This window comes from Electrophorus electricus, chromosome 19 (assembly GCF_013358815.1).
Source record: "Electrophorus electricus isolate fEleEle1 chromosome 19, fEleEle1.pri, whole genome shotgun sequence".
In the NCBI taxonomy this organism is placed as follows: Eukaryota; Metazoa; Chordata; class Actinopteri; order Gymnotiformes; family Gymnotidae; genus Electrophorus; species Electrophorus electricus.
Window position 1 is genome coordinate 3,492,937 of NC_049553.1, and position 19,599 is coordinate 3,512,535.

Consider the following 19,599-nt stretch of genomic DNA (forward strand, 5'->3'; position numbering starts at 1 on the left):
TTATGTGTACAGAGAGACGGAAAACATTGGACAGGGCGAGCTATATTGTTTCTAATTAGGTGGTACTTTTCGTATTATCAAGCACCCTTGAATCTCCATTGTTGGCGGTGAAAGATGTCCCACCTCGTGTAGTCCTTGCCCATGCGCAAATGGATAAATATCGTGCTACTATTTCAGCCCATCTCAGTTATGCTCTGAGAGGGTATGTGGCATAAAGAGGGGCAGTATTATTGCGAGAATTTCGCTTAATCTGATTGAGAAATGTCTGCATGTTAGTATCGGTCTTTGCTGCGCTTTTTTTCGGATCAACCCTTAAGCACTTCGATCATGGATGCAATTCTGTGAACTACTGAAGTAACCTCTGAAATGACCGTTCACTGACAAGCTGTTAAAATAACTTCTCCAAGATGAATACTATCGGAGTTTCGTTTTTGAACCCTTTGGATGACTACGAGATAATTCACAGAGTCGGAAGCGGCACGTATGGTGATGTTTTTAAGGTGAGATGGGTGAACGGAATCAAAGGTGCCGTTGACCTGTTACCTGCCCAAACATGGGATGGAAATTGCTCGGCAAGAAGCTCCAAACACTAACGCAGGCTGACATGACGACTAAATTATTTGCTTTGCACGTAAAGCAATTTATAGATGCTTTGTGGTTTACTTGTCAAATCATTACTCCGCTTTGATCAACTTTTCAAGCAATGTATTTTCACTAAGTTCCATATTTCCTTGGTAAGATAACATAAGAATTTGCTTTGATTTGCCTTTGAAAAGTAATCTCTTTTATATAAGTAAAGCCTTTAAAAAAAAAAAAAATTCTTATTAGTCATTTCAGTCACCACGCAGTTTTTTTTCAGACCTCTAATAGCCTACGCTAATGGTGTGACTGTCGGCAGAGACTTTTTTTTTTTTTGATAATTCACACAAATGTGTGTGTGTGTGTGTGTGTGTGTAAGTGTGTAATTTTAAGGATCGATGTTTTATTCCAGGTTTGAAATAAATATATTTTGTAGGTACTAGCAATCGGCATCCCTTTTTCACTGGATCAGGGTTTTTAGATTTACAATCATTCCCAACTTTTACCAGTATCCACAGACGTACTGGTAAGTTTTGTAAACCATTTGTTAAGTAAAGGATAAATGTATGAGAAAGTGTTGTATTTGGATTAATCCCTGAATGCACAAAACACTTATGAACCTCATACACTGCCCAAACAAATGGAATGCCAATGCTCATGGAATGTCAATGCCACACCTGCACAACACTTAATGACATGTGTGCAGGTGTGGCATTGACATTCCAGGAGTAGTTTATCTTCACTGCAATGGCACAGACAATTGTTCAGACAATTCTGAATTTTCTTGTGTCATTGCATGGGCCCACACTGTCACAGCTATGCACAGCTGGCTCTATCATAACTCAGTGGGTGAGCCAACAGGCCTTTGTTATTTCCTACAATAGACAAAGCAGGCTTTGTGCACTCTTCTAGCTGTCTCTACTTTCAGTCAAAAATCTGCTAATAACTGTAAATCCCCCTTTTCAAAACAGTAGTACAGAGTAATACAGAGGCATCCCTCTACGAGTGTCCCAGGTCTAGTTTGGACATAGGAAGAAAGTAAGAAAAATGTGTGTGGTGCTTGTCACAGTGGGACTAATTTCCTGTCTAGGCCATTGTCCTGAGACCACAGCAACGTTATTTTGGGTTGCGCTGTGAAAACCACTGAGAGCCACTACGCCATCACCTCTGTCCTAGCAGGAAATCCACTGGCATGCCAGGAAAAAACAGGAAGGCAGCTCCACTAAGTTCCAGCTTTTGTCTTGGAACGAGTGATTTTCTGTTTATCAGTGCCAGAAACAAAACACGGAGGCTATTGTTTGTTTCACCTACACAAGAAATACTTGCAGCTACTTGTTGGGTTAGTTTGCATCACTGCTAGAACAGTCCTCCTCTTTGGCTCTTCCAACAATGATGGGGTGGTGTACATTAATCATTAATCAGTGACTGACATTGCCACAAATACCAGATGATTACTGCTCAGTACTAGTCTGGAGTGGCATGTGATGCTTTTAAATGCCAGCACTACAAAATGAACTGTAAGAAAGGTAACAGGAAACAAAAGACAAAGAGAATTTTAGAAAATCAGAAGATCAATTGAACATTAAACAGACCAAATAAAATTAATTGGACTTCTTAAATTTTTTTGACAGAAATCTTGTGTATATATATCAGTATAGCACTAATTAAAAATGAGTACTGTCAGTCTACCCCTAAGCAGGCCATATGTAATACATAATATGGATGCAACATAGGTTTGACTTAGTTACTCAATTAAACAGGAGGACTCTAGTAATCATATCAGTATGAAACTACACTGGCCATGGAAGGTGGGACATACAGTTTCTCCACACCGATATTCACACAGGGTTACATGGAAGCACACTGCAGCTGTCTAGAAAGTTGACTCTGTTCCCCTTCTCCAACACTTCACCCCTGTCCGTCTTCATGCTGTAGAATCTCTCACACCCCTCCAAAACTTAGTGAAGATCATGATGCATCATATCTCGGATGTACACAGAATGCATGGCATTCTCTTTTCTTGTATTATAACCTGATCATTTTAATTCTGAGTTTTCTTTTCTTCTAGGCAAGAAATATCCAGACTTCAGAGATGGCTGCTATTAAAATTGTTAAACTGGATCCTGGTAGGTGTACACACAGGTTTTTCTTAATTCTGTAATCTGACACATGAATGTTTAATGTTGCTTAGTTGTGTAATATCAGACAGGAATTATCAAGGTAAACCTGTTTTTAACTGTACAAGATGCTGTAATACATGCAGAAACATTGATGCACAGATCAGGCTGCATCACTTTAGATTATTTGAGACGTCCAGGACCAGTTCCAGATTACGACTAATCCTAGACTGAAGATTATTTCCAACGGTGATTTGTCATTGTCACAAAGACCAGCCTTGTGAAAGTGGCCCATATTAGTTTTACAGCATTAGATTTGCTATGTCATAATAAGTAGTTAAGTAAGGAGTTGTATCTTTAAAATGACAGGTACTGTAACATCACACTTTCTATCCATTTTAGGAGATGACATCACTTCCCTCCAGCAGGAGATCACCACTATGAAGGAGTGCAAGCACAAGAACATTGTGGCCTATTATGGCAGCTACCACAGGTAGATTTATGATGGCCTGCTGCTTGTGGAGTTCAAGCAGTTTCCCAGCAAACATCTGGGCAAAGAAAGATACATTCCAACAAGGAAAACATTTCACAGGCATTGCGGGCGTTAGTATATTTATTCCTTGCACTTGTACACTCCACATAGTTACCTAACCAGCAAGTGGCTTCAGATGACTCCAGAATACATTTTATGAACATCACAGTGACCTGAGTACTAATTTTAAAATGATCCGAGTGAATGTTTTATGAACATCACATTGACCTGAGTACTAATTCTAAAATGATCCGAGTGAATGTTTACCTCTGCTCTCGTGTGTGTCTGAGGGGAGAAGTTTGGTTCTTGCAAAAGAGTTGCCATCTGTTTGTTCATCAGAAGCACGAAGCTCTGGATCTGTATGGAGTACTGTGGAGGAGGTTCACTACAGGACATCTACCATGGTATGCCTCGTCTGTGAGGACTGGCTAATGGTTCAATCACAGTAGGAAATTAAAATGCCTTGAACATCCATTTTCAATCATAACTTAATCTCATAAATAATTTCATCATGAACTGTTTCATCTCCTACATAGTGACGGGGCCTCTAAAGGAAAAACAGATTGCCTATATCTGCAGGGAAACTCTGCAGGTGAGACCATTCATTTAGTGACCTATTGCAGGTAGCTGTGTAAGAAAGAGTAACAGTTTGTCAGTGACGGATATATCACTTTGCATTATCCCCCTTTGATATATTCTGGACTACACATTTCAGTTTGTGTAACTTCCTGTGCTAGTGGTAGCTGACACTTATTTATCTTGTTATTAGTTTTTCCAGTGCCTGTAGTTACTGGATTCTTTCTGCTCACAGGATGCTTTGACTGGAGATCTCTGCTTTCTCTCTCACTTAAACAGGGTTTATATCATCTCCACAACACTGGCAAAATCCACAGAGATATTAAGGTAATGATGCAACTGTTGTTTTTTAATCAGTGACCAAATGTCCAATTTTATACCATGTTTTTTAAACTGTAAAAATGTTCACCTTTGCAAAAATACCTCATTAGCCATCTGCATAATATTAGGAATATTAGAACTTTACAATAATGTTTTAAGTGAATATGTAACTAAAGGCTTTTACTTTGGTGCAGACTTTAATAAGGCAGTGACAACTTTATAAATATTTAGGGAATTACTTTGTAAATATTTAGTGGATTATTCTTGTTTGTCACTACTGGCTTATTCATCAAAATTCTGAAATGAGATTGTTATAAACTATTGTAATGTCAATTAAACACAATCTACAAAAGTTTTCACATGTTGTGTTACAGCACAATAAAATATTTTAAAATATTTTCTTTTGTTCAGAAATCAGACTTATAATCTTTATGTAATATACAGCAAACTCTGACCTCATAAACTTTTTCTTGAATTTATGTTGCATCTAAAATAACTTTTGAGCTGTAAAACATTTTGAGCTGTAAAACATAGTGCTTTTGTTGCACACAGATAAAATAACTTTTTTTTTTTAAATGCAGGGGGCCAACATCCTTCTCACTGAACGGGGAGATGTGAAACTGGGTCAGTGAAATTTTGTTGGACTTACTGCAACTTGGCACACACACCACCTCCACAGCCCACACTGTACAAACTGCATCTGCTGCATGGGCTTGCAAAGACACTCATAAAGCTCCTTCCTGCGTATGACCTGTCTGTAACCCTCACCGCTCTCGTGCTCTCTCACTCTGTCTCTGCAGCTGATTTTGGAGTGGTGGCAGAAATCAGTGCCTCCGTTGCCAAGAGGAAGTCCTTTATTGGCACTCCCTACTGGTGAGCTGCATGCGCGGTGACCAAGGCTGTCCTCCGTCCAGACCTTTCCGATTTATCTCGCTGTAATGTGCATCTCTTCTAGATTTGGTTAGCTTGGTTTACTTCATGCTAGATCTACAATCATGACAAAGTGTCAGGAAAAACCTCGCATCTACATATACAATCCACATTATTACACAGATCTAATCGTGTAGGTGCACATGCAGATTATAGCCTGTTTTTCGCCATGCAATTTTGTCAGCTTCTCTCTACCCGGTTCAGCACTGGTAAGCTTTTTTTTTTTAGCACACCACTTCTGACAACTTCGGTAATCACAGATGTTGGATTTCTGGCACCAACTGAGCAGCACAGGCTGTAGTCTCCAGTCACACAGCTATGAGGTGTTTCTAAAAAAGAAATAGATAGTGAGTGTATGTTACAGTTTTCCATAAATGTCATTTCCAGCTAAAATTGAGTGACTTTTTTTTTTATGTGCATGAATCAACCTTTTAAAATGACGGCTCGTGCCATTTTATTCACAAAGACCTTCTGACAATGACAAATGGCAGACACTGTAATGTGGAGGTGCCAGTTCACCATGTTTGTGCCCACGTGTGTGAATGGTGTATTCATGTGCATCTGAGGATGGCCCCCGAGGTGGCAGCTGTGGAGAAGAAGGGAGGCTATAACCACCTGTGTGACATTTGGGCTGTGGGCATCACCGCCATCGAGCTGGCAGAGCTCCAGCCGCCCATGTTCGACCTGCATCCCATGAAGTACGATTGATTCAGGCCCATAAAAAACTTGTACAGTTATGTCAATATGTGCGTGTGCAGCATCCATTATGTGCTATATAAAAGTATTATTATTGCATGTATAAGTGTTGATAGCATCATTAATGGTGTGTTGTAGGGCTCTGATGCTGATGTCCAAGAGCAGTTTTCAGCCCCCTAAACTGAAAGATAAGACAAAATGGTAAGATCATGGGTGACATATCTTAAGCCTAATAAAAAAATAAATATAATAATAAAAATAATTATTGTTATTATAATTTTGAATTATTTGTTTACAGCTTGTATGTTTTGTACAAATTACTTATTGCGTCTGCTTTGTAATATTGTATAAGTTGATAAAAAGTATGTTTAATCTTACCCAGCATTATATAGGTTTGTGTGTATTGCCCCATTTCCCTTTTTGTAGGTCAGCCAGCTTTCATAGCTTTGTGAAAATGTGTTTGACTAAGAGTCCACGAAAGAGGCCCACAGCAGAAACTCTTCTACAGGTAATACAAGATTCCTATTATCTATTAACTTTGACACATCTATTACAGTTTCTAATTAAAGCATTTTATTACATAAAATACAAAGTTGTTACTTGAAAATGTAAATATGAAAATAATATAAAAGTTTATGTAAAATGGGTGTATTGGTGAAATATATATGTATTGAATAGTGTAGTTATACATCTATAAATATTACATAAAATCAAACAGTTGCTTTTGTGTCAACTAATTATGCCTGATTATGCCTGTCAAACCCTAATTTCAGTAAGTGGTGATGTACAAGATGTCCTGCAGGTTTAAAAAGTAAATATATAACAAATCTGGATTGGCTGCATGTCTTTGTGAACGTCTTTCGTCCATCTTGTGAGACCAATTTTTTGTTTCTCTTCTCTGTAGCATCCTTTTGTCACACAGTTACTGACCAGAAATCTTGTCATTGAGCTTCTGGACATGGCCAACAACCCAGATCTCCATCAAGCACCTAGCATTGAGGACAGTGACCAGGATGTGAGTCAGGACTTTTATGCCTCAAATTCAATGTAAAAAACCAACACCACACAAATAGCAATATGCAAAAGAGGAATGCTAGTTGTGTTTCTGTACTTGTCTAAGCAAGAACTCTTGGACAGATAACTCTGTGTGTGTGTGTGTGTGTGTGTGTGTGTGTGTGTGTGTGTGTGTGTGTGTGTGTGTGTGTGCGCGCGTAACCACAGGCCCTTGATGTCACCCCAGATAAGATTCGGTCAAAGGGAAAGTGTTCTACTGTGGAGAGAAGTCTGTCTGAGGAACAGTGTGAGTATGAGGAATTCTGTTCAGTACATTTGCAGTTGAAATGGACACGTAACACATATTCACATAACAAACACAGGCATGCACACCCACACATGGACCAGCATGCCTGATAGATCATCATGCTTCTCTGTAAAGCACATACAATAATCACTCCATTGTCTAGCACATTTAGTGTATTCCAAGCAAGTTTAAGATTTATTCCTTCAAAAAAAAAAGAAAATTGAACATTGTTTCATGCTTTAAAATGCAAATATGTTTCTACAATTTGCATATGTAGTCTCAGTACCATATTATTCCCAGTATTTTGTAGTTTATCTACATTTACTTATACATACATTTTCAGTTGGACACACACATATTTTTCATATGTGCATTCAGGGGGTGGTTTTTAAGTAATGTGTTTTCTACAGCTGTATCTAGTCCACTATGCCTTTTACAGTGAATTGGAAGTTGTAATCTACACATTTAGTGCACCACTTTTGAGTTTCCTAACTGTGAGTGTTGTACCCCATGTTGAGTGTGCCAGCGTATGTTTCCCCTGTTTATAAGTGACCTGACTTTGGCCATTGAGTAGGTATAACTGGTATTTGAAGCTAGCTGATTAATATATAATATTTAACCTTTCAGTGGCCTTTTTTTGATCCTGATATTACCAATACTTGATCACATGCTACTACCCTTTATCATATATATGTAGAATAAAAATAAATTAATTAATTATAGCATAAACACCTGCTGTGGTGTTCTCCCCAATTTTATACAAATGTTAAAAATGCACCTTCTCTTGATGGCACATTGTTAAGTAGCAATTAATGCAGGGATTGCTATGTTCAGAGCTAAGTGTCAAGCCCATTTAGCTCAGTAGGCCAACAGGTCTTTAAAGACCACTCAAGTTGACCCTATGCTGAGAATAGTAGCCAGTATAGTCTGAATCAGTACAAAATGAATTAGCATAAAATGGTTACCTAGATAAATGTATTGTTTATGTGTAATTTGGCAACATCTGTATGCACTAATACACACACACACACACACACACACACACACACACACACAAGTAGAGTTAGTTTGATGTATGGAGAGAGTGAGTTTGATGTATGAATGTGGATCTAAAGGGAATGTTTTCATGACAAGGGTACCATTGAGCCATGCACTGGTGATGTCACCAGGCATGGACCCTATAGAGCTGGCACTGTATTACACACGTCTATGGTATGTCATATGCTGCATGACGTAGCCCCACCCTAACATATCGGCCTACACACAACCACAACTGCAGAGAGTCATGGGGAAATGGGACCACTGACCAGTTCCAAGGCTGAACAGCGCGCGTGTGTGTGTGCGTGTGTGTGTTGGGGGGGGGGGGGGGGGGGGGGGGGGGGGGGGGGTTGAGTACATAACTGAGGCACTATTGTTGGATGTCTTATCATTAACGATGTTCCCAGAGTCAGGCAGGCTAGCCAGATATAGAGTGAGATCCCTCTACAGTAGAGATAGAAATGATACATTCACACATCAAAATGGTAAAAAATAGAAACATATGAATTGACCCTCCCCCCCAAAAACACACTCACTCTCACTCACACACACACACACTTCCAACACATGGTCATGTGAATAACTCATATTCTGTGTTGTTCTTCTGTGTCCAGTTGACCAGGTAATGTTTGCCCCCTTGCGGAGGAAAGAGACAGACCCCTATCCAGATCTGGTGAGTTACAACTAATGGGCTTCACACCTATGACAGTATGTGGACAACACTACTTACTGGGGAACCGAAGAGAAATTATATGGGTGGGATAGGGAAGGTGACGATATTCTTCCTTTAATTCGTTTTCCTTCACTTTGACGATGAGAATGACTGTGATTATTATTGCAGTACATTTCCTGTGACGACTGGAGTATTTCAGGGGAGGAAGCCGAGTCTCCGTAAGAATGCTTTGTAATCATATTTAATAAAGTATTCAATTTATGCAGATGAACAAAACTGACTGTTAAATGCTAGCCTTGCATCATCTGACATCACAAACCTTGTCCTAAGTGCCGAAGCTCCACCAGAGCATTAAATATGCAAAATGCATTCACTTGTTGATCATAACTGTCATGTCCCCTGGTTGTTGTAGGAGTCTTTTGGAGTGTGTGGAAGTCGAGCTGCAGCAGAGGTAGGAAGCAGCTGAACTGTGCCATCTTCTGGATTTAAAAGATAAATCAGCTGTGTGAATTAAATGTTTCACTACTATTGTGCTTCTTTTTACTATCCCTAACATTATTCTGTACAAGCTGGTATGGATAACCGGATAGCACTGGATTCTGTTTTATTGAATGGTTTCACTCTTGCTGTGTCTGATGTCAAGCCACTTATCTTCCCACCCATTTCAGGAGCTTGACAGTAGAAAGACTGTCGTCCTTTGAGGTGAGGGCCGAGAGAAAACATCCACATGAAAGACACTAGCAGAATGTGATCATCATGTCTAATACCTGTGCTGATACAAGGGGGTTTTGGTGTCGTAGAGGGACAGGAGGAAGAGTGGAATGTTCGGTGCCCCACCAGCATCCTCCACGGCGTCACTTCCTCTCGTGGCTTTCAGCGGGACTCAGAAAGACGGAGAGCTGACCTTGAGACCCAGTGCCACACTGCAGCCAGATGCCACACTGCGACCCAGCTCAGGTGCCTCAACACGCATCATCCCGCCATCACCCAGCAACACATGAAATTAGATACTTGTAATTCGTAATTTTTTTTTAGTAGAATGTTTTTTTGTCTGATCATGTGTCTTTCCTGAATAAAATGCTGGGTTACATTAGCGTACAAAGGCAGGTTAAAGTTTAGCATTGCAGGTGTGTGGAATGTGCTTGGAAAAATTCTTCCATTGGGGCAAGTGCTCTATGTTGTACCAATAAGAGTCCTTTGGCAAGGACTCCTAACGCTACACACAACCTGCCTCTGTAATGTGAGTGAAATTTGTAAATCGCTCTGGATAAGCTCGTCTGCCAAATGCACAAAAAGTAAAAAAGTGTCAATTGTCATTCTGCAGTGCTGTTAAGGTGCTCAGCCAGTCAGGATGTGCGGCACTGGTGCTGTGACCCATGTGTACCTGAAGGGGGCGACAGACAAGAGGCATATACTCCCATTATCAAGACTGCTAACAAGGACAAAGCCCTCTCTCCAGAGTGGAGCACCATGAGGAGAAAAACAGAGGAATCGGTCAGACACACAGTGTTTGTCTTTGGGCTTCTAACATGTTTGTAAAAACATCTCCCACACTGAACCACAAAGCTCTTTTAAAGAGGGATTCCACCCTCACTACTTGTGCAGTGCAGTATATATTTGGATGGTGATTAAATTTCCATTTGTTGTGTTGCAAAATTAGAATAAGAAATATAAAATAATTACTGATGATTGTCAGACCATATGGTACCTAGAGGTAAGCTCCACTGACCATGACTGTGTCTGAAAACTCATCCCTCATGTTTTATTAGAATTCTAGTGTTGAATCGATATCTTTACTACCATGTTAGTCTGACAGTGTGCATGCAAATGTAAAACCACTCAGTGATTACCTACATAATTTAAACACGGTCATTTAAAAAATTGTATCACTATCCAAATACTTATGGATTGTACTGTGTATGCTAACTGATACATCATGTGATGTGTGTAACAATTAGATAAACAGCAAAAGCTAGATTACTCATAATTCCTTATAAATGTATTTAGCTCCAAATCTTATATACTCTCTGACACAACTCACATCCTTTCTATGACCATAAAACTCATTCAATCCATTGAAATTATGGAGAACTTCTTTCTTTTAGTTAATTTTGTTACTTCAGTATTTACAAAGGATTTTGTTGCTTTACTTTTCAGTTTAGAAACAAAAGGATAGCAGTATTTCCCCTTTTTGGACTGAAAGAATCACATAGAACCCAAGGGCATGTAATGCTCCAGTGCCTTTTCTAATGTGCTCGTTTATACAAAATGAAGTCCTGTGAAGCCTAATTATTGATAAGAATGCTGACTGATGCAACAGCCATTTAACACAAGAGCTGAGACAATTTTCTTCTTTCTCAATTTCTAAAAGAGTTACTGACAAGTGTCACAGACTACCAGAAGTTGCACATAAATTGTCTTGTTGTGTTTTTAACCTTTAATCTGTAGAGAGCTGATTGTCATGGACTTCCTCCCACCCCACAAGTCCATGTAAGTGTCTTCCCATCTAACGCATAAACCTCACTGAACTCCATCCCCAGTCTACATCCCAAGTAGTAATGTGCACTGGAGATTACGTTAATACATTGTGTGTATTAACACATGTGAGTTTAAATGTGATAAACAAGACAAGATTTTTCTTACTCATTTTTTCCTAATCATTAATACACTGTAAATCAATTTTAAACATTGTAGGTCCAAGAAGGGTGATACTCAGTCATAAGTGTTTGACCATTCGTTCATGGGACAATGACATAATAGACTGACTACTCTGTATTGTTTTCTAATTCAATACTCTCACATATAAAAGTACATTAAAAGCAGTCTCCATGTGTGTGTGTCCTGGTTCAGATGGGGGCCTGTTTCTCCAAAGTCTTCAATGGCTGCCCACTCAAAGTACACTGCGCTGTGACATGGGTATTTCCAAAGAGCAGAGGTGAGCCCATTGTCTTTGAATAGTAACCATGGTTATTTGTAGCGTTTTTGTGATAGACTTCCATACATAAGCAGATGTATGGAAGTGTGTGGTTTAGTATTGTGTGAATGTTCTCATATTGTGTGCTAGATCAGTACCTGATTCTTGGGTCAGAGGAGGGAGTCTACACCCTCAATTTGAATGAGCTCCATGAGGATACACTGGAAAAGGTTCTCACATGTTGTTACTATTAGATTAGAATAGAAGAGAATAGAATATCTTTGTCATTACACATGTATAACAAAACTGGAGTTTGCAACTTCATTAAAGGAAGTTTAACTAGTTAAAACGAACTATTGTACAGTTGTGGTAAAATATCTGTAATTGTAAGGTGTCAGCAGTGAGTTTGTAGATGGTTTTGCAATTTAAACAGAGTAGAGAGTAAACATTAGACAGTAGCATTAGACAGTAGTAAATACTCACATCAGAGGTACAGAGGTCTTGTCCATTATTATTTTTGCCTATATGTTGACATATAGGCAGGTATAAATCTTTTTATTTGAATTTAATATAAAGTGTCTTACTGTGATATGGGAATAAATTAATAATTTTTATAACAAATCTTGCCTCTCTTTGTAGTTGCTTCCACAGAGATGTAACTGGCTGTACGTCATGAACAATGTCCTAATGTCTGTCTCTGGTGTGTTGGATTATATTCTTATTGTCTCCCAATTCATTGAATCTTTCTCAATGGCATTACCAAATGGGCAATATAGGCTGTGCACTACAGCGTAAAGCACTCATTATTCCCATTTGCTACTCTTTTTTTATAGGTAAGTCATCTCAGCTTTACTCCCATAATCTGACAGCTCTGTTTGAGCAACGTGAGCACTGCCAGAGAAAACCAGGCCACCTTTCCTTGAGTTCCAGCCGCTTGACCGAAAAGATCATCCACAGGTCTGCATGGAGTCTCTTTGCCAAAAGTGCTTCCGATACATTGAATCCAAGCATTCCCAAGTGTTGTGACAGACATCCCTCTGTATGTTTACAGGAGGTTTGCCATGTCGCTGAAGATCCCAGACATTAAAGGATGTCGGAAGTGCAGTGTTGGTGAGGACAATCTTTTTGTTCAGCCACCTGTACTCTTGGGGGTCCACGTGGATATAGTGCATCTCTTTTACTGATGGTAACGCGAATTGAGTATGACTTACTAACCACGCATTTGCCCGTGACCCATCCACACTACCCCAGTTCGCAATCCATACACTGACAGCACGTTCCTGTGTGCGGCCGTGCCGTCTGGATTGGTCCTGCTCCTGTGGTACGAACCCCTGCAGAAATTCATGCATCTTAAGGTAAGAAGAAGGTGCACACAAGACATAATGTTTGTTGCCAGTGCTTCATTAGAGCTTGACTCATGGTTCACCAGACACGCAGCAAGATGCTTGCAAACCAGCAAGTACTCAGTGAAGACTGAAAATGCTGAAATAACTGACTACTGAAAGAAACCCATTGTTTCTGCTCACAATCTTCTATCTTGTTTGTTTGCTCCAACCTCTCACAGCACATAGCTGTGTGCCTGCCTGAACCCCTGGTCATCTTTGAGCTCCTAGTTTTAGTCACAGACGAGCTTCCTCAGTTATGTGTAGGGGTGAGGGAATGCATGCCGAAAACTGATCAACCTCGGACGGAGCGACATCTGAAGTTTGACATCATTCAGCTGGATGGCTCTGCCAATTCCATCCTAGGTAGCTGCAAATAATGGTTGTCACCACACATTCATGCGTTCAATATTGACTAATGATTACTTTAACTGATGAGTTACATGTGTGTACAGACAATACATGTTTAAGGGCAGTGCAGGTAACACAGCTGGACAGAGATACAGTTCTCATTGCGCTAGAAAGTGAGTACACTAAACATGCCAAATACTTCAAGTACCCATAAAATATATTGCATCACTTTCTGACTGAAGAGAATCTTCACTGTTATGTCTGTTATCATAGAGACAGTGAAGATCGTTGATCTGCAGGGTGTACCTAGCAAGGACTTAGCTGCAGAACTTGACTTTGACTTCCCTATTGAGACTTTAGGTAAGAAATCCAACTTTAAAATACTCAGAGCATCACAGTAAAAAAAAAAAAAATCAGTTCATGCTGTTTAAAGAACACACTGAACATTATTTGATGGAGCAGGCTTTAATGTTTATTTTATTCTTTCTTCACAGTTTGTTTAGAGGACAGTGTTCTAGCTTTCTGGAAACATGGTCTTAAAGGATGTAGCCTGGATAAGTGTGAGGTATTTCAGTTTTCTATGTTCCTCACTTTTTTTTTCTAAAAAGTTGCTTCAAAGAATACTCCAGCATTTTTCAGTCTAATCTCAATCTACTGCATCTGTATCATACAGCGTCCATTTTGCAGGTGAGTGGAGTCAACAGGTTTTTCTGTTCTTTTCTAAGAAGAGGAAAAACCGTTGAAATGATCACTTGTGGTAATCTGTCATTATCACGCAAGTAGCATCAGCAAATAAAGAGTGTTCTGCCAATATTAGGGACACTAGTACACGCTCCTAGTGCTAGGCTTCAGGAAGGTGTCTGCAGGCAGGTGGCTGGTGGCCAGGCTTCCCAGAAATCCCAGACATGCTCAGTCTGAAAAGGGAATGTATAGCCATCGTTTGGGTTCGTTGCCTACAGGTGAAGCGTAAGGGTCAGGTACAATGCCATTCAGGTGAGAAGCATAAGTTAGATAGTTTCAGTTGGAATAGACCTTGTCAATAGAAACTGACTCTGGGAATATGGATTGTCACTTCTGTGGCAGGGAAAGAGCCTGAGTTGGTGAGAGGTCCACACATAGAAGGGCCTCCGGTAGGAAATCTGTCTCTTCTACTCCAGACTTCCAACAGGAGATAGGCAAGTGGAGGTGGGGATACTCATCCCCAAGCTGTGGGCCACTTGAGTGGAGTTCAACCCAGTGGACATGAGGTTTGCCTCAATATTACAGTCAGTCTCAGAGAGGAAAATTCTAACAGTTGTGTACGTTTGTGTTATGGTACTTGGTTGAAGAGCGGGACAGAGCTGTCAACTGATCACAGTTTGGTGCTGAGCTGGATTTGTCAAAAGTGGATTTTGCCTGGATAGACCTGTTAAGCCTTGGAGAGCCTTCCAAGTGCACTGGGAATGTTTGGTCTATCAATCTGTGAGAGACACTTTCAACTTCCACCTCAGATAGGACTTCCACCAAATGAGTAAAGAGACAATGAGTCTGAATGTTCAAATCATGTTCAAATCCTCAATAATAGTAACAATGCTGCCTTTCTTCTGGGCAGGTGCTCTACACTACACCAATAAGAACCCTTGGGCAAGACTCTTAACACTACGTTTGTAACATGCTTAAGATTGTAAGTTGCTCTGGATAGGAGCATCTGTCAAATGCGAAAAATGTAAATGATGTCTGGTAAGTTGATGTCTGGAGGCAAACCAAGAACACATTGATGGATGACAGGGCAGACTGAGTAATGCTCTCAACTGAGAGGTATTGGGCAGAAGGGCTGCAAGTAAGGTGGTTGCTAAGGGAGGAGCAGCAAATCCCTCAAAGATGTTCTGGCATATTGTTATTCCCCCTCAGTAGGGGATTGTGGATGAGACTGATCGATGGGGTGGTTAACACTGAAAATGCAGTGGTGCTCCCTGTTTTTTTTTTTTGTTTGTTTTTTTAAAGTAGAGTAGTGGAGAGGAGAATCTGCCTGATAGTTGCACCTAAGGCTAACCTAAGGTTCGAAATAGCAGACGACATACTGTTTACTGCACTCTGTGTTTATACAGTATGCTGTATACCGATCACTGTCGTATACACTGTATAGTATACTCTGAGGTCACGTGAAAGCATGAAGCTTTCGCCCACTTGGGAAAGATTTTCCACCACTATTGCATGACAGGATGCAGGACACCATGAAGGTAGCTCTGGTTGTGTACTGGAATATTATGTCATATGGATATCTTTCCCGTACTGGAAAAATTTATTTTGGTCCCATACTGCATACTGATTTGGGGCCCATTCAGTACACAAATAGTATGTAGTCTTTAGAACCCAGCCAAGGATACAGGAGGAACAGTGCCATTTCCATCTAGCCCTTTGCTCTGGCACAGCTTTGGGAGAGATCATGGGATTATGCCAATCCTGTAAATTGGGTGATACCAACAGCCTACTGGGTGAGCAACCACCCTCAAACAAATCGTGGGCCCATGTGCTGAATAGTTAGAGCTTGGGTCAGGTAAAACAAAAGGAAAAACTAAACACCACGCCGAACATGGAAAAAGGACAAAGGACGGCAGGGGAAGAAATGGCAACCCCGATGCACTGGGGAAAATTAAAACTAAAACTTCCCAAACAAAATCGAAAAATGGGGAGGAACTTGAATGGCTAAGGGAAGCCTCGGGAGAGAGACAGACTCGAGAAGGAAAACTGGAGAGAGGAGGGGACGTGTAAAAACACAGACACCCTCACAGCACAGAATTGAGGTGTAGCACAAGAGCTCACAGACCTCAATACCTTAAGTTACCAGCTAGGAGCTTGGCTCAGAACTTTGGCAAAGACCCAGCAAAGAATGACTGGCTCACTGGGCTTATATAAGGTCTAGCCCAGCTGTTGGGTGTTAAGCCTGATTAGTGGTGTGGTTGACTCTGGTGGCCAGAGGGGGCCTCGGCCTGGTGCCAACCCTTACAAATCAAGCCTATATGTGCTACACATGCTCATGCACAGCAGATGGGACAAAAAATCACCACCTCTAAATCCAAGGTAATTAACCTAAAGGTAATGAAATACTCCCTTTAGGTGGGAGGAGAAAACTTGCCTTTTGTGGAAGAGTTTAATTATCTCAGTTTTTGTTCATGAGCGATGGCATTGAGACTGCAGCACAGGTGTTGCGGTCTATGAATCGGTTTATGACGATGAAGCAGGAAAGAAAGACAGAATGAGATTAGAAGTGGCGGAAATGAGGTTTGCCGCAGGGTTGCTGGGCGCTCTCTCCACGATGCGCTGTAGGGCTCTGCAGTTAAAGAAAGTCTCAGCATGGAGCCACTCAAGCCTTCTCAAGACTGAGAGGAGCCAGTTGCGGTGGTTGGGAAGTTTTATAAGGATGCTCCTGGTCAGCCTCCCCTACAGCTGTTCCAGGCATGTCCCACTGGAAGGAGGCCCAGAGGCCGACCAAGGACCTGCTGGAGGGGTTATATTTCATAGCTGACCTGGGAGTGTCTGGGTGTCTCACATGATGTGCTGGAACAGAGGTTGGAAAAGCTGATCTTTTCAGCCTGCTATCATTGTGACACTCACCAGGAAAAGTGGAAGGATGATGATCATGATTAATGGTAATTTATCCCATGCTGCTGATATGGTATACTGAGATTAAGTTGAAAAATGCTTGGATTGTTTTTTCCAAGAGTGGTTCAAGAGGACGAGTTATATAATACTGCTGCTCCTGTTTTTTTTTTTCCTTTTTTCTTAACTTGTATATTTTGTGTTATTTTATATAGTTTCAGGTTTATCTTTCTCAGTATGTTGAAATGTATTCCCTCACATTACAGAGTGGAACAAACTTTGGAACTAGACTTTTAGGGCCAAATTCATAAAACATATCGTAAGATTTAATGGGACATTAACAGCAAATAGCATTGCAGTGACTTGTTTCCTCATTCATAAATGGATTACTGGCACATATTACTATTTCCATGATATGTAGTGCTACCACATTTTACTCTCATTTACATATGACTTTCATAATGGAACACTGCTCTGCAAAAACATCACTGAACCAGTCAGGCGGTAAATTTCCTGGTAAGAAGCAAAGGCGGATTGTATGATCTTTTCTGTTTGGTCACATATGCAAATCATTAACAAAAATCTGCACATGCACCCATTTAGCTATTTTATTTAAAAAGCATATTTTGGCCTGTTTGGCATCAGGATGATGGCAAACTTTGCAACTGCGGTAGCAGAAGGGAACTTGTTAGAGCAGGATCTCATTCTATGAGTAAATCTCAAAGCACTTTTGTAAGTCGTTCTGGATAAGAGCATCTGCCTAATGCCATAAATGTAAATGTAAATCTCAGAATGCCACAAGCATTTGGGTTACAACACCAAATTTAGGTATTATAGAGCAAGAAATTATAAACAAATATAGACTGAGGAGATATACAGTTTTGCTACTCTGCCATGATTTAGAAGAGCTTGTCTCATAACTGGTGTTAGTCAGTCAACTGTCTCTTGGTGTAGGTCTTTAATATGTATGGATTCATTTACATGCTGGCTTTGACTGGTTTTCACCTTGGGAACAGCTGAATTTACCACAGACGAAAGTTGACACCAGTGCATTAGTTAATGCCATGGTAACTTAATGAATAGGAATCAAATATCATGTCACACATTTTCCATGGTGTAGTGTAGTGTTTTTTATGAAAAAAGATTATTGACAGTAACTGTACTACACCCTTAGTTTAAAGTTGTTATCCCTAACATATATCATTATCATGCACATTTTTAGAGTAGTTTTAGGATATTTCTTGTTAGAGGTTTTAAAGACCTACAGTGGCTGTTTAAATGACATATTGGATATATAGGTACTGACTATGAAACCATAATTCTGTTTTACAGGTAACACAAGAAATAACAGATGAAACTCGAGTTTTTCGAGTTTTAGGCAAAAACAGGTAATGTAACTAAAATCCTTTATCCCTCGTTCTTCTTTCTATTTTAAATCATATAATGTAACAATTAAACTGACTGACATGGATCATATTGAAATATTTTGCAGAGACATTATTCTGCAGAGCATCCCAACAGACAACCCTTCAGCTACTAGCAATTTATACATTCTAACTGGACACGAGAGCAGCTACTGACACACGAGAGAGACAGACAAACAGTCTGAAGGATTCTGAGAAAGATGACAGTACAAACACCAACTGTCCCTCTTTCAAACAAAGAAAACATATAGTTCAGCAACTTCTGAGGACATGACATCTGTTAGGAAGTGATGAATAATATGGCCCTACTTCCATCTGACCTGTGACTCTAAATTAAATCCTGTGAGAGCAATGGACATGACACAAATGGATTTTCTGGTACACGTTAAAAGGGTATTGACCCACTTCTGTTTGCAAATATTGGCTATATATGGATATATATATATATATATATATATATATATATATATATATATATATATATATATATATATATATATATATATAGACACATTGACGTGTCTAAAATATTGCTTTTTTACGGACTAAATTTCAAGTGTGAAAGGCCCTGCCCATTTATTTATTTATTTTTAAAGCAGAATTAAAGAACATAAGAATTCCTGTACCACAGAGTATCTCATCACTGTTAAATAAAGGCTTCAACACACTTATTGGAATTACTTACTGAATTTGTTTTTACAGTAAAGATTCCTTTACAGTAGTATGAGAAGTTGATTATTACAGGAAACACTTGGCATTAGACGTTGATGGAAAAAATGAGCTAGGGGGCATTATTCTCTCCAATAAAGACTCAAAAATGCAAAAATAAATAAGCATTATGATTTTGTTGGCACCTTCTGTTGTTAATCGGAATTTAGCTCCCATAGTAGTAAGATTTCCTCGACACAGGATCTGCATAAACAGATTATTAGAGTTCCAGACAATACAAGAGTCTTCTGGGGATATTATTGTTCATTCAGCTGTTCAGAGTTCTATTATTCAGTTTCACTGTAAAACTGCTCTGATGAGGTGAATTTCATGACTTCATCTACACTTTGTTATAAACACCTAGTCAACATCTGTGTGGATTTTGCTTTATCTTTACAGATTATAAAAGGTTACATATTAATATTGACATAGTGTACCCTCTTGACACAAGTTAACACAGTTCCCTGGGGTCTTAATGA

General features: G+C 39.8%; 1 protein-coding gene across 3 annotated transcripts; it reads left to right on the forward strand.

The window, feature by feature from the left end:
• Nucleotides 1–82: 82 nt before the first annotated feature.
• On the forward strand, nt 83–18,842 carry map4k2 (mitogen-activated protein kinase kinase kinase kinase 2). 3 transcript variants are annotated; one of them, XM_027017206.2, is made up of 32 exons: nt 85–500; nt 2,648–2,705; nt 3,099–3,189; nt 3,568–3,632; nt 3,765–3,820; nt 4,084–4,131; nt 4,707–4,749; nt 4,926–4,998; nt 5,622–5,753; nt 5,890–5,952; nt 6,178–6,259; nt 6,656–6,766; nt 6,973–7,051; nt 8,704–8,762; nt 8,931–8,980; nt 9,175–9,213; nt 9,431–9,464; nt 9,563–9,719; nt 10,087–10,256; nt 11,211–11,252; nt 11,613–11,697; nt 11,827–11,906; nt 12,316–12,376; nt 12,510–12,633; nt 12,728–12,786; nt 12,928–13,031; nt 13,241–13,424; nt 13,514–13,582; nt 13,683–13,769; nt 13,904–13,974; nt 18,321–18,376; nt 18,481–18,842. In XM_027017206.2, the coding sequence occupies exons 1-32, from the start codon at nt 408–410 to the stop codon at nt 18,566–18,568; spliced, it is 2,613 nt and encodes an 870-aa protein (XP_026873007.2). In that variant the 5' UTR covers nt 85–407; the 3' UTR covers nt 18,569–18,842. The 3 variants fall into 3 exon arrangements, with proteins under 3 accessions (XP_026873009.2, XP_026873007.2, XP_026873008.2); XM_027017207.2 differs by lacking the exon at nt 11,211–11,252; XM_027017208.2 differs by lacking the exons at nt 11,827–11,906; nt 12,316–12,376 and having other exon boundaries at nt 83–500.
• The last annotated feature ends 757 nt before the right edge of the window (nt 18,843–19,599 follow it).

Excerpts from the sequence above, each read along its gene's own strand:
- map4k2 (XM_027017206.2), top strand. The coding sequence starts at position 408 with ATGAATACTATCGGAGTTTCGTTTTTGAACCCTTTGGATGACTACGAG. Across the intron at positions 3,190-3,567 it reads TATTATGGCAGCTACCACAG|AAGCACGAAGCTCTGGATCT; the intron begins GTAGATTTATGA and ends TTTGTTCATCAG. Across the intron at positions 4,132-4,706 it reads AAATCCACAGAGATATTAAG|GGGGCCAACATCCTTCTCAC; the intron begins GTAATGATGCAA and ends TTTTAAATGCAG.